This window comes from Cyanistes caeruleus, chromosome 6 (assembly GCF_971803275.1).
Source record: "Cyanistes caeruleus chromosome 6, bCyaCae1.hap1.1, whole genome shotgun sequence".
NCBI classification, from domain to species: Eukaryota; Metazoa; Chordata; class Aves; order Passeriformes; family Paridae; genus Cyanistes; species Cyanistes caeruleus.
Window position 1 is genome coordinate 61,784,341 of NC_141706.1, and position 12,220 is coordinate 61,796,560.

Here is a 12,220-nt window from a genome sequence, read left to right on the forward strand (position 1 = left end):
GAGGACAAAAAGAAGGGTCTCACAGCAATGAACACTGCTTGGAGAACATCATCCCATTGCTGTCAATGCCAGGACTTTTGGTTTTGTTTTTTTTTCAATAAGCCTGGCTTGCATTTTTTGTATGTCAAATTTATTCACACAGGTAAACACCACTGGTGGCAACTGAGGCCAGTGGGAGCTATCCTCTGTATGTATTAAAAAACTAGTATCTTGGAAAATTAAAGCTCCATGAAGGTGAGTTTGTCATTCCAAAGCTCTTAATTGTTTCTGATCCTCTTTTTCAAAGAGAGAAGCACCAGCCACTTACCCAGTGGACTAGCACACTGTGAAGCATCCAAATCCTGGAGGCACCAACCTCACAAGTCCACAAAGAACCCAAGTAACTCCAGCAGTGACTGATTTGTGTGGTAAAGGCACTACAGGTGACATTATAAGTAATACTAAATGATGCAGAGGTGTTCTGGGAAAATGTGCTAGAAAAGCATCTGATATGAAAATGAAAATTGAAACTATTTGACTTGGCTATTTTCACTCTGATTTTCAAACTCCAAGTCTCCATATGCATTTTATTTTCCTAGTAAATATTTACTTTTACACAGCCATGCTTTGAATCAAGTTGCTTGTCTGCCACCAGATTTTTCTTTTGAGGTACCACTTAGATACTATTAAGATGTGACCATGAACAAGGTTAAGCTGTACTACTACACTAACCAATGATGTTGTTTTTAAGTCTGCTAACAAGAAAAAACAGGTATTTACTACAGCTCCATACCTTCATTTCCTCACACTCAAAGCTTTCTGAGATGGTTTAAAACAAAAGAAATAAAAAAAGTCCTCAAGCAAAGAAGTAGTGAAGTTCTTTTGCTAACTTCTCTGTCTTTAAAACAAACATACCACAAGGTTCAGAATTCAGGAGCCTTTCGGCTCCTAAAATTAGTAGGTGGTTTTCAAAACCCAGCATTTCCACTGCTGAGCAGGCAAAAACATAGCGCTTACATGCTTAGTTACTGGCTGCTTTTCTTTGGAATCCAAGAACACACTGGACAAAAGTGTAATAAATGAGTGGAGAATTTGGTGCTAATAGAAAATGAGACCGGAAAACCTCAAGCAAACAACGCCCAGTTATCCAAAGAACAAGAGTACGAGGATCAGAAAGCAAATCCCCCATCGCCATCTGTCTCCAAACCCCACCCTGGTGCGGGTTCCCAAGAACTCTTCCCCCTAATTTTGCCATTGTGGGTCATATCTACCAAAAAGCCTGGATTCCTAAATGACAGCATAGACATGCTGCAGAAAATCCTACAGAACATGTATGAATTCTTCACACAATGCCCAAGAAGTTTATGTGTTTGGCTACTGCACTGACCACAGAGTTGTTGACAGGCTACAACTTTTACCTAGATATACTCAATCGGAAGCCACAGATTGCTCTGGGTGCCTCAGTTTACACAAACACTGAAAAAGCAGCAAAGACCTTGGTGACACTTGTCCACCTCAACAGCAAGTATGGATCAGTCTGCATTGCAAGCATAGCCTTGATCATAAATTAAAACAGCTATGGGAATTCCATGTACTGCCAGGGAAAATGCAATTAAGCTCCATTATTCAGGCTATGAAGGACTAAAGGTATAATTTATCCTCCTCTCACAGCCCTTCCGATCGCCTGCCTTTCAGGCACGCCAGTTGGGAAGATGATTCCAATGATGCAGATATTCATCTTCAGACACATCCCGATGGCTGAATCAACTCATTTTGAACAGACTCCTGGACAATGCACAGGAACAAGTTTCATGGTGCTTAGATTTGAAGCAGAGGAAGGGAAGATGCTCCAAAGCCTCCAGTATGAGCTGTCAGAGCTCCTGGATGCTCTGTTCTCCACTGCTCAGCCAGCAGTTCTCTGCTGATTCAGCATCCGAGCCCACAAATGAGAAACAGACGTCAAATTTTAGCCAGCTATGCTTCTCAACTGCTAACTGAAAATTAGTTAAGATACATTACGTGGTCTTAGGTCAAGAACACTCTTTGAAAGACAAGGAATACAGCTTGACAGAAAAAAAAAATAAGAAAACTGAGTTTGTGCTAAAGCCCCATCTCAACTTCAAACAACTTTAGATGAGATCTAGGGAGTAGAAGTCCTAGAGAGACTTTATACAGTTCTTTAAAGTAACTTGCTAGCCACAAAGGTTGACTCTAGAAAGTCACAGTTATCTTTTATCTGGCATCTTTACAGTTGTCAGGCAACACGGTAATGATATGTTTAAAAGAAACAATTAGTGGGGGAAAAAACTATGACACCCAATTTATTTTACAGCAGAAAGATGAGCTTTTTCATCTCAGCTCTCCGAGTTACACCACCTTTCAACTTCTGGAGGCATCTTGGTGGTTAAATTACGTCTTGAGACCCTCAGATGAAGTCACAGGTGCCTTCCAGGAAAGGATCCTTGACTAAATACAGGTTGCACTTTGGTGTAACAAGTTTCTGGATGCACATGCATGAAGCACAGTAACTTGGGACACACAGATCAAACTATGGGTTTTCTTGACTCTTTCTGGTCTTACATGTTTCGCATTTTACTTTCAGCATGCTAAAAATAATAATAAAGCTACTAAGGTCTCCATCCAATTAAATAGGTCTAATATGGGGGAGAAAATGCAACAGCCAGTGAATTCTGAAGTTCTGCAGTAACTTACCAGACCAACTTGAGGATATAAACGGTCCTCATGCAAATCATGTCAGCTGCTGTGCCCACACACTGTGTCCGCAGCAGAACTCTTGGGTGAGGGTGTTTACCATTCCCAAGCAAAGGCAGGGCTGAATAACCCAACTGCTGGAGAGCCACTGCCCAAACTGAAAAATGAACACATGGCTTCTCACTCTACATGTGTGTAAGGTCCAGAACAACTCTAGTAAGAGGCCCAGCTGTAACAACTAAGAGAAGGGACACCGGGCTTTTATCAGGAAACTTTCGCTATCTCAGTTCTGAGCAGCTATTCTATTTCTATCCAGCAGGTAAATAGCTATTGCGGCTTTTCCATCCTGGATTTTCAGGGCTTTCCACTGTCAGCAAGAACAGAAATCTGTGAAAGAAACAGCCTCTCACATTCTAGTAAGAAAGCATCTAAAAACCCAAATCCCTGGTTGGCATGAGCACTCTCAATGTAATCACTGCTAATTCCTGTGCCAGTGACAACAGTGGTTGAGTCTGATGAAGGGAAAGACTTGTGCAAGCAGAGCTGAAGCATCTGTTAAGTCTGTGATCTTATTCCACACAAAACTTTCTGGCTACTAGGAAGAAGTGGCTTCTATTACTTCTCTGAGCTTCCCACGCAGCACCAACCCACATCTTCATTACCTGCATCCACTCCCCAGCAGTGGGTGCCTGCTGGTTCCCTGCAACCTCAAATATCAGCAGAGTGCAACTAATACTACTTGTTGCCCCTCAGGTTTTCTGGCCAGTCATCCAAAAGTCTCTCCACAATCTTGTCAACTCGTTGTGCTGCTGCTGCCGAGGAAAATCTCTGCAACCGCTCGCGTTTGGCCGGTTTTCCCCACGGCCATATGGTCCCAACGCCTCTCCCCCGCTCGCCATGAAAGCTTAACTTGTAATTCGGCATAAACGAGAAGCCCGCATCCCCCTGCTCACGGCTGCTCTGTGGGTTTTTCCAAGAGCTGTAATGAGGAATGTTAAACAAGCACCTTTAATTAAAGGAATGTTTGTTTAGTGTAATTAAATGCCTAAGGAACACCGCACTGTTGCAACCCCGGATAGTTTTGCCGTGCGTGCTGTACCTTGCGATACTCAAGCGTGAGGGAAATAATGCAAGCAAATGACAACCTAGCAGTAAACACCCAAATATTAAGCAGCATCCAAGCCATGCTACCCGTTTACCGACGCCTACGTGTCAAGGGGAACCGGCACTCCTGAATCAGCTCTAACAGTGTAAACTTGAGAAACTGAGTTGCAAAAAAATCCTGGAAAATAGAGAGGAATAAAACCCCAGCCTCAAACTCAACAGCGTTTTCAGTCCCATTTCCTCTACTCTCTTCAACTACCTCTCTATCCCAGCAGAAAAGAGGAGTCCTTTGAAGACCGAGACTTGCGACACGGCTCCCAGAGCGGCACAGGGCTTGTTTTCTATGTGACAAAAGTATTCCCCTTCCTTTCCAGTCGCCTCCACGGCGATCCAGCGCACTGCCAGCCCCGGGTGAAACCCAAGTCTCCCGCCTGGCAGGGTGGAGCATTCCCTCCGGGCTGCAGCTCCGCTCCGGTTTTCGCTGAACTACCGCAACTCACTCAAAGTTTTAGGGCGTTTATTTTGAGCAGACAAAAGGAAGAGAAGCGGCGGGACCCACCGCGGGGGCCGGGGCCAGGCGCGATAGCGGCACTCGAGATGTTTACCGCGACTTCGAGCCCCGGAGCCACGCGGGCGGCGCGGTGCCCTTCCCTTCCCTTCCCTTCCCTTCCCTTCCCTTCCCCGCCTCTCGCCCCTGCACCTCCCTAGGCCGCTTCTCGCTCCCCGGCGCGGCATCCCCCGACCCCCGCCCCGCAGGTGGAGCGCGCACACCGCGACCCCCGGAGAGAAGGAGGGAGGGCAGGAGGGAGGGAAAGAGCGAGCCGGAGCCGGAGCCGCCGCCGCGGCGCCGCCGCTCAGCCCCCGCGCAGTCCCCGCGGCGCCGCTCCGCTCCGCGCCGTGCCCTGCCCGGCCGCCGGGCGCAAGGTCACCGCGCCGGCCGCCGGCCAGGGACCGGCCGCGGCTGGAAAGCCCCTACCTGGCAGCGCCGCCGCCACTATGGCGGGCCGCGCCGGGCCACGCCGCCGCTCGGCACTTCCCACCTCCCGCCGCCGGCGGAGCTGCGGCCGCCTCCCGCCTCCTCCTCCCCGGGTCCCGGCGGCGGCCCCCGGGCCCCGCTTACCGCGGCGCGGGGAGAGGCGGCGGCCGCCGACGGGGAGCTGTGTCCGCGCCGCTCCCGCCGCTGCTGCTGCTGCCGCTGCCGCCGCGGCTGCAACAAAGGACTTCCGCCCCGCCGCGCTGCCGCTGCCGCAGCGCCGGCTCCGCCGCGACCGCACGGAGCCGGACCCCTCCCCTCGGCGGCCGCGGCTCCCGGCGCCGCCGCTGCCAGCGCTGCTGCGCCGCCGCCAATGCCGGGGCCCGGCGGGCGGCTCCCTGCCGCGCTCCGCTCTCCTCCCATGCCGCCGGGGACGCGGCGCGGCGCGGGCTGGCGCTGCCGGAGCCCCCTCAGCCCGGCCCCTCCCCGTCCTCCGGCGGAGCCCCCCGGACCCGCGGCGGGGCAGCGTCCGCCGGCGGGCGCCCACCGGGACCCCGCGGCCGGGCCGTCCCGCCTCGCTGCTCTCTCCCGGCCCCCGCAGTCCGCCCCTTCCCCGCGCACCCGGGCTCGCCGCAGGGAACGGGGAGTCTCTGCTTTCCGCCCGAACCAGCCGTGGCCGGTGCTAACGGGGAGGCTCCGGTCACCCGTGTGGGTGTCCGGCGATGGAGTGCCCCACGGCCCCCGCGTGGGACGGTTCAACTGCGAGAAAACCACTGCAAGCTGCGTGAGAAAGTGTTTCCTTCACGCTGCAATTTCACACGTTAATACCTCCGCCCTCCCTCCTGGAGCTTCGCGGTGATGCAGGAGCACAGGGCTGGCAGCCACCGCCACGCTCTGTCACAGATCCCGAGGACAGCGCTTTTGTTCATCCTTCCAGGAGCTGTCCCAGACCCTCTTCCCACCAGTGTCTGGACCTCTCCTGTCTGACAACATCCAGCTCCTCCGGAACTATCCCATGTGAGTAAGTGGGATTTCCGGCCCCCCTGCTATCTGCCGCAGATCTGAGAGAAAACATAAGCCAGGTCAGGCTTTCCTCCAGGTCTTGCCACTTGACTTTTCCACCCCTAAAGTGGCATTTGTCATTCAGCACAAGCATTGTAAGTGTTTAATCCGCACAGCTCCATCATTCGGTTTCTGGAGATACCATTGTTTTTGTGTTGCTGCCACTGAGATCCCTCTAAGTATCTGACAAGCCAAAAGGGCAAACTTAATCATAGCAAAACTAAGAGATTTATTTTCAAATTTGAAAATGGCAAAAGTAACAAAAAAGGCAACAAAATAAAATGCCACAATGTTAAAATGTCCCAGTGTCCATCCCTGGCATGGATTCAGTGACACCAGAGGTTTTCCTGAAGCATCCCTCCTCCGTGTAAGCAAACAGGACAAACCAAATTAACACAATCCTAGTTTCCAAATGGAAGATCAGCTCTTCCTTCTGAGTCTCTCTGGGGATTTTCCAACTACTACAGAATAAAAGCGGAGCTTTTAAAACATGTCTTTCAGAATGTGTCTAAAAAATCCCCATTTCCCCTCTCACTCTGCTTCAGCCTTGCCCCAGGGGCGTGTAGCAGTGTCAAAGGAGAAAAAAAAACCTCTGTGGCTGTTAAGACACCAGCTCCCACAGAAGGTGGAGGGACCCCCACATTACAGCTACTTTGTAGGTTTTCCTGTTTTATAGGAAGTTAAATAAACGGCCTCCATAAGCCAACAGAGTCGTGGTTTTCAAATCACACTGAAAAGTTGCTGCTCTTATGGTTCAAGAGTCTTTTTCTTCCCATCTCTTTACACACCTCAGGGCAGCACAAGCCAAGAGCGCCCATGAGGGGCTTGTGCAGCCTCTTGCTCTGTGCCATGTGTGTCACATCGGGAGCTCCTGCCACCTCTGGTAAGGTGGGACACAAGGCAGTCCCCCTTTCTCACCACTCCCGTTCCCTTACTGCCCTCCCACCACACTTTCCTTTCCAATTTACTTTTTTCAAATTATCCTTTTCTGGCCACAGAGGAGGAGGGAGCAGAAACACCCATGGAGTGAGTTGTGATTATGTCCTGATGTCTTTCTGTCCCACCAGCATAGGCTGTGTCACATTGTATTGGCTGAGGTCAGTGATATCATTGCCTGTGTTTTACAGCAAAACACCAAATTTCATTCCCCACCACTGCTTTCATCAGTTTGGCTCTGGTTTCTCTGAAGCTCTTCAAAGTCCTCTTTGGACCAGAGTCAACCTAAATAACATGTAAATAATTAATCATTTGAATAAATAACATGCCATCTGCAAATAGCGACTCGCTCTGTACGTAGGTTAATAAATATGTTAAATAACCCAAAACAGAGTACAAAACCTTGAGCCACCTACTGCCAACCCTCTTTGGGGAAGAAAAGTGGCTACTGATATTTATAGGAGCAGCAGGATTATAGCTCCATGATCTCTCAATTCTGCTGCTGTGCAGACACAAGAAGGAAAAGATGGTCCCTGAGCCCTGTGAGCTTTATATTTAAAACTGAAGAAATAGAACATAAGGCAGTGGAAAAGATAAAGCTGTGCTGGTCAGTGGGATAAGCAGGAAATACATGGATGAAAATGCTTTGGAGACTATACTCTGTCATCTCTCAGCCCATCTTCATCATCCACCCAGGCTCAGGCTGCCTGGAAACAGCCCCATAAGCTGATGCATTCTGGTGACCAGGGGCATTATTTGCCTTAAATATTCAAGAGTTGCAGTTATGGGGATGCAATAAGAAAATGGACTACAAACTATCAAATGCCGAGAGGAAACCAAGAGGGATGATCCGAGGCACTGAGTGTTTCCTGCAGAGGCCCTGAGTCAGCAGGGATGCCATGGAGGAGGTGGGTGTGATAGATCTTGGAAACTGCACCAAAATCATGAAAAAGCGCACAAACGGCGATTTTTCACTGCATTTTCCAGCTGGAAAAACAAGGTGTGAACTTGAAGTGTCCTGGTGGCAGCAGGACTGTTTGAACAGGTTCAGGATGCAGTTTGGTAGCATTAATCGGGGAGGCAGCTCGGAGGTTGTACCGAGTGCCGGAGCGGAGGGGTGGCGCTCAGGGGGACCCTCGGGAGGGGCTGCTGGTGGCCGGGTGAGGGTGGGAGCGCCGCCTGTGCCTCCTCCTCTGCCTGGCTCCTCTCTCAGCCGCCACAGCTGCTCTCGCCTAAAATAACCCCTGCTTTAACATCAGCGAGCGACTGGAGGAGGCCTGACAGAGAAATGGTGCGTCCTCAGGATTCGTGGTGGTTAAAGCAGCACAGAGGCCGCAGACATTGGTGAGGAAGCCAGATCCTATCTTCTCATCCATTCTCACGAGCGGCCAGACCGGGGGAACTCCTTTTACCTTTTTTTTTTTTTTTCTTTTTTTTTTTTTTTTTTTTGTCCTGTAAAACAAGGATCCCAAACCAACAAACACCCCCCCACCCACTTCATGCCGAGAGCAGACGACACTCCGCCACCGGGTGATAAGAAGCCGAGGCCCCCAGCCCAGGGTGATGCCTTTGGCACGGCAAAACGCGCACCCTCCCAAAAGAATCCCGCACGGGGGGTGCACAGGCTCTTTCCCTCCCTCGCACGGGAGCTGCGGGCGAGCAGCGCGGGCACTGCCGCCCGCGGGGGCCGCGCTGAGGGCCGCGCTGAGGGCCGCGCTCGCCTTTCCCGGGAGAAGCCCATCCCCGGCCATCCCTGGCCGGCCCGGCGGGGCCCAGCCCGCCCGGCAGGAAGCGCGGGGGGGCAGCGCCCACCCCATCCGCCGGGCGGGCAGCGGGGGCGGGCGGTGGCGGCGCTTCCGCGCGGGTAAGCGGCTGCGCGGGGAGCGCGGGGAGCGGGGCCGGCGCTGAGGGAGGGAGTGAGGGAGGGAGTGAGGGAGGGAGGGTGCTGGTCCCGCGCCACGGGGAGGCTGCGCTCGCCGCCTCCCGCCGCGGGTCGTGCCTCCCCCCCCAACAATATTCTGCCCAGACAATAGCAAATATCGGCGTTTATTTGCGCAGGGGCCGCTGGCGGGGCGGGGCGAGGGCGGCTCAGCCCGCACAATGGGGGCTTTGTTGGGCGCACAGGGCTCCTCTGTGCCGGAGCCGCCGGGCTCAGCCCCGCTCCCCCGTGCCCCCGCTGCGGCTCCGGGGCAGGAGAAAGCACCGCCAGATCAGAGGGAAAACGCGAGCCAGGTTTAAAGTTAGTGCTGACACCCCACGGAGCTTAGTTAATCAGCGGGAGAAGCATCTCTGAGTGTAGCTGGCAGATGGAAAAGTCCCCGAGAGGTTTTGAGCTCGTTGGTCGTGGGTTTGAGCACCAGCGGTGGTATCGGAAGGAGAAACTGTTACATTGGGGTGCAGGGACCATCTGGAGGAGGGGAAGAGATTCCATGCCAGGCGTCCATCTCTTTTCGGTGGTGAGAAGTCAACATTTGAGCCTTTGGGAGCTCTCTTGATTTCTTAATGAGATGAACATCTTGTTCCCTTGCTCCCAGGCACACCATGGATACCACCGGCCACAGCGTCCTCCTCCTCCAGCAGCTGAACATGCAGCGGGAGTTTGGCTTTCTGTGTGACTGCACAGTTGCCATTGGAGATGTTTACTTCAAAGCCCACAGAGCGGTGCTCGCTGCTTTTTCAAACTATTTTAAGATGATATTTATTCATCAGACGAGGTAAGAACACACAGCTCTCTTCCTATCCTTTTACCACTCTCAGCATTCTGCTTTTTCTTGGTTCTAAAGGTATAAAAGTCTAAAAGAGTATAAATGGGGATGTTAGGTGACCTGAGATTATTTTCCTAACCCAGCGTAGGCCTTGGCTCTCTAAACAATCCCAGTCCAGAACACATTGCCCTTTTAAACCACTTTCTTAGTCAGCATATGGCAAAATCAGACCCTGCGTTTTGGAGATGAGACATTTGCGTGACCAGATAAACAAAGCATGTAAGTACCACCATCTTACTGCAGTAAGAACCATGCAGACTTGGAATCCAGGGATATCCTGGTACCTCCTTGCCCATGTGCAATATGTCCAGTACTTTGCTTTAGGTTGTAGTCAAGCTTGCTGGGTGAGACTGTCCTTTCTGGCAGGATCCACAGGCTTGAAACAATCCAGAAGCTGTGGCCTTATCACAGTTCTGTGCTTCAGACTCTTGGAGATAAGAGCCGAGACTGAGATCATCAATTCATTTCAAGCTGTTGTTCACATGCTTCACCTGGCCAGGTCAGGAGTGGTTCTGCAGGTATAACAACAGCAGTGCCAAGGTCTGGCCTCTGACCTGGGGCTGGCTGCTTGTAATGTATTAAACCCTTCTTCATTCCCCTTCGTTTCTGAGGATCGTGGCCTCCAGCATCTCTGCGAGATAATCTTTAGGATCAGCTGCGTCGCCCCTTGTCTGGAAGTGAGATAACTGCCCTTCCCTGTGGATGTTGTTTGCTGACACTTAAGTGCAATACTCATAAAGATTACATAGTACTGGCAGCTGAACTCACTACTCAAATAAATGGAATGGCACACACTGGTGATGCACAGCTTGCATGGCATCGCTGCGGTGCCTGCAGCTGCAGCTGGCTCTACATGGGAGGGACGGGGTGGCCAGGGCTGGTCACCTCCACCAGCCTTAGCTGCAGTTGTGCACATGGTCTTCAGAATCACAGGGATAAACGCAGACTCGGGCACTTGGCTTTGCAAACAGAGCTTCTGCACTTCTGCAGGGCTTGGCAGGGAGTGCTGCTTGTAAAAGCGCTCTCACAGCAAATGGGCAGGTAATGGATTGGGATTTGGATCCCTGTATGTACTTAATCATCTGTTTTGTTTCAGCGAGTGCATAAAAATTCAGCCTACAGACATCCAGCCTGATATATTTAGTTACTTGTTACACATCATGTACACTGGGAAAGGGCCAAAGCAGACTGTCAGCCAGAGCCGACTGGAGGAGGGCATCCGCTTTCTGCACGCAGACCACCTCTCCCACATCGCCATCGAGATGAACCAGGCCTTCTCCCCAGAGCCGGTCCAGTCCTCCAACCTGTACGGGATCCAGATCTCTACAGCACACAAGCTGGCGAAGGAGCGCCTGGGAGCGAAGGAAAGCCTGCCCAAGGCGGGCGGCAGGTCCGCGGCCCAGGGCGATCACCCCCAGCTGCAGCTGTCCCTGGCCATCGGCCTGGACGACGGCCCCCTGGAGCAGCAGGTCGCTCGCCCCTCGGCCCAGCCCGCAGCTCTCGCCAAGCCGGCGGAGGAGCACCCGAAGCTCTCTGTTTCCATAAAGCAGGAGAGGTGCGACTCGGAGCCCGTGGTGTCCCAGAGCTGCACCCCTCCTTCTCCGGAGGTAGCGAGCCCCGTCTTTGCCAAGGGCAGCCTCAAGGTGCACTTGTGCCACTACTGCGGGGAGCGCTTCGACTCGCGGGAGGGGCTGCGGCAGCACCTGCACGGCCACGTCTCGGGCTCGCTGCCCTTCGGCGTCCCGGCCTCCATCCTGGAGAGCAGCGACCTGGGGGAGGTGCAGCCTTTGGCTGAGGACAGGGAGCCTGGGGATGGCCATCGCCTCGGGGCCTTCCTCCTCAAGGAGGACGAGCATCAGCTGGAGCATCCGAGTTGCAGTGACCTGGAGCCTCTGCAGATCGGGCAGCTCTCCCTCATCTCCAAGGACCACGAACCGGTGGAGTTGAACTGTAACTTTTCTTTCTCAAGAAAGAGAAAGATCAGCTGCACCGTCTGCGGCCGCACGTTTTTCCGGAAGAGCCAGCTGCTGGAGCACATGTACACGCACAGAGGGAAGCAGCACAAGTACAGCCGCTGCCAGCGGCTGGAGAGCCCCGCCACCCCCAGGTTTCACCCTTACTGTGACAGCGAGAGTGTGGGCAAGAGCTCCAGCTTGTCCCAAGGCCACTTAGATGAATGTATACTGGAGCCAGATCTCATCCAAGAAAGCGTTGATACGATCCTGGTAGAGTAACTCTCCCCCTTCAGATGCTGAAACTGCATGTTTTGGCACTCTCCACCTAGGGAGCGGCTGTTCTGTGCAGCTGATTTTCTTGAACCACCATTCCCCTCACCACTGAGATAACTGTGAAGGACTGTGTACTTCGATTTGTGTACTTGCTTTTTTTACTTCTCTAACTTTTAAACCTGAGCTAATTCCCATCTAAGTCCTTCTTGGAAGCCTCTGTGTATCTCAGTTATGTTTTTCCTGAATGTGAACTTGCTCCTACTCTGCTTTACTGGAGTAAAGGCTGTATTGCTGGGTGTGAGGTTTAAACATTGTCTAGTACTTTGTGTGGTGCCTAAGACTGTTTGTATTCCATAGAATTGCTCCTCTGAAACCAGATGGATGGAAGTGTAGAGGGAAATACGTATTGTGTTTCCCAAACAGTTTGTTTTTAATGAAAATAAATATCTCAAGGAGATGAA

General features: G+C 52.3%; 2 protein-coding genes across 13 annotated transcripts in view; one reads left to right on the plus strand and one right to left on the minus strand.

Annotated features, from left to right (window-relative positions):
- Positions 1-5,829, minus strand: part of ZBTB1 (zinc finger and BTB domain containing 1) — a 55,981-nt gene extending 50,152 nt beyond the window's left edge. The window contains exon 1 of one of the 9 annotated variants that reach the window (XM_086892485.1): positions 4,916-5,092. The gene's annotated coding sequence lies outside the window, so the exon portion shown is untranslated. Of the gene's footprint in view, positions 1-4,771; positions 4,865-4,915; positions 5,112-5,389 lie in introns of those variants that run through there. The other 8 variants (XM_086892492.1, XM_086892494.1, XM_086892491.1 and 5 more) reach the window with 8 other exon arrangements.
- A 1,810-nt stretch (positions 5,830-7,639) lies between these two features.
- ZBTB25 (zinc finger and BTB domain containing 25) lies at positions 7,640-12,220 on the plus strand. 4 transcript variants are annotated; one of them, XM_086892497.1, is made up of 3 exons: positions 7,640-8,110; positions 9,301-9,480; positions 10,628-12,220. In XM_086892497.1, the coding sequence occupies exons 1-3, from the start codon at positions 8,055-8,057 to the stop codon at positions 11,763-11,765; spliced, it is 1,374 nt and encodes a 457-aa protein (XP_086748623.1). In that variant the 5' UTR covers positions 7,640-8,054; the 3' UTR covers positions 11,766-12,220. The 4 variants fall into 4 exon arrangements, with proteins under 4 accessions (XP_086748623.1, XP_086748622.1, XP_023783171.2 ...); XM_086892496.1 differs by lacking the exon at positions 7,640-8,110 and adding an exon at positions 8,499-8,630; XM_023927403.2 differs by lacking the exon at positions 7,640-8,110 and adding an exon at positions 8,627-9,222.

Coding starts and splice junctions, on each gene's coding strand:
- ZBTB25 (XM_086892497.1), top strand. CDS start 8,055: ATGGTGCGTCCTCAGGATTCGTGGTGGTTAAAGCAGCACAGAGGCCGC. Junction 8,111..9,300: donor CACAGAGGCCGCAGACATTG/GTGAGGAAGCCA, acceptor CCTTGCTCCCAG/GCACACCATGGATACCACCG. Junction 9,481..10,627: donor ATATTTATTCATCAGACGAG/GTAAGAACACAC, acceptor GTTTTGTTTCAG/CGAGTGCATAAAAATTCAGC.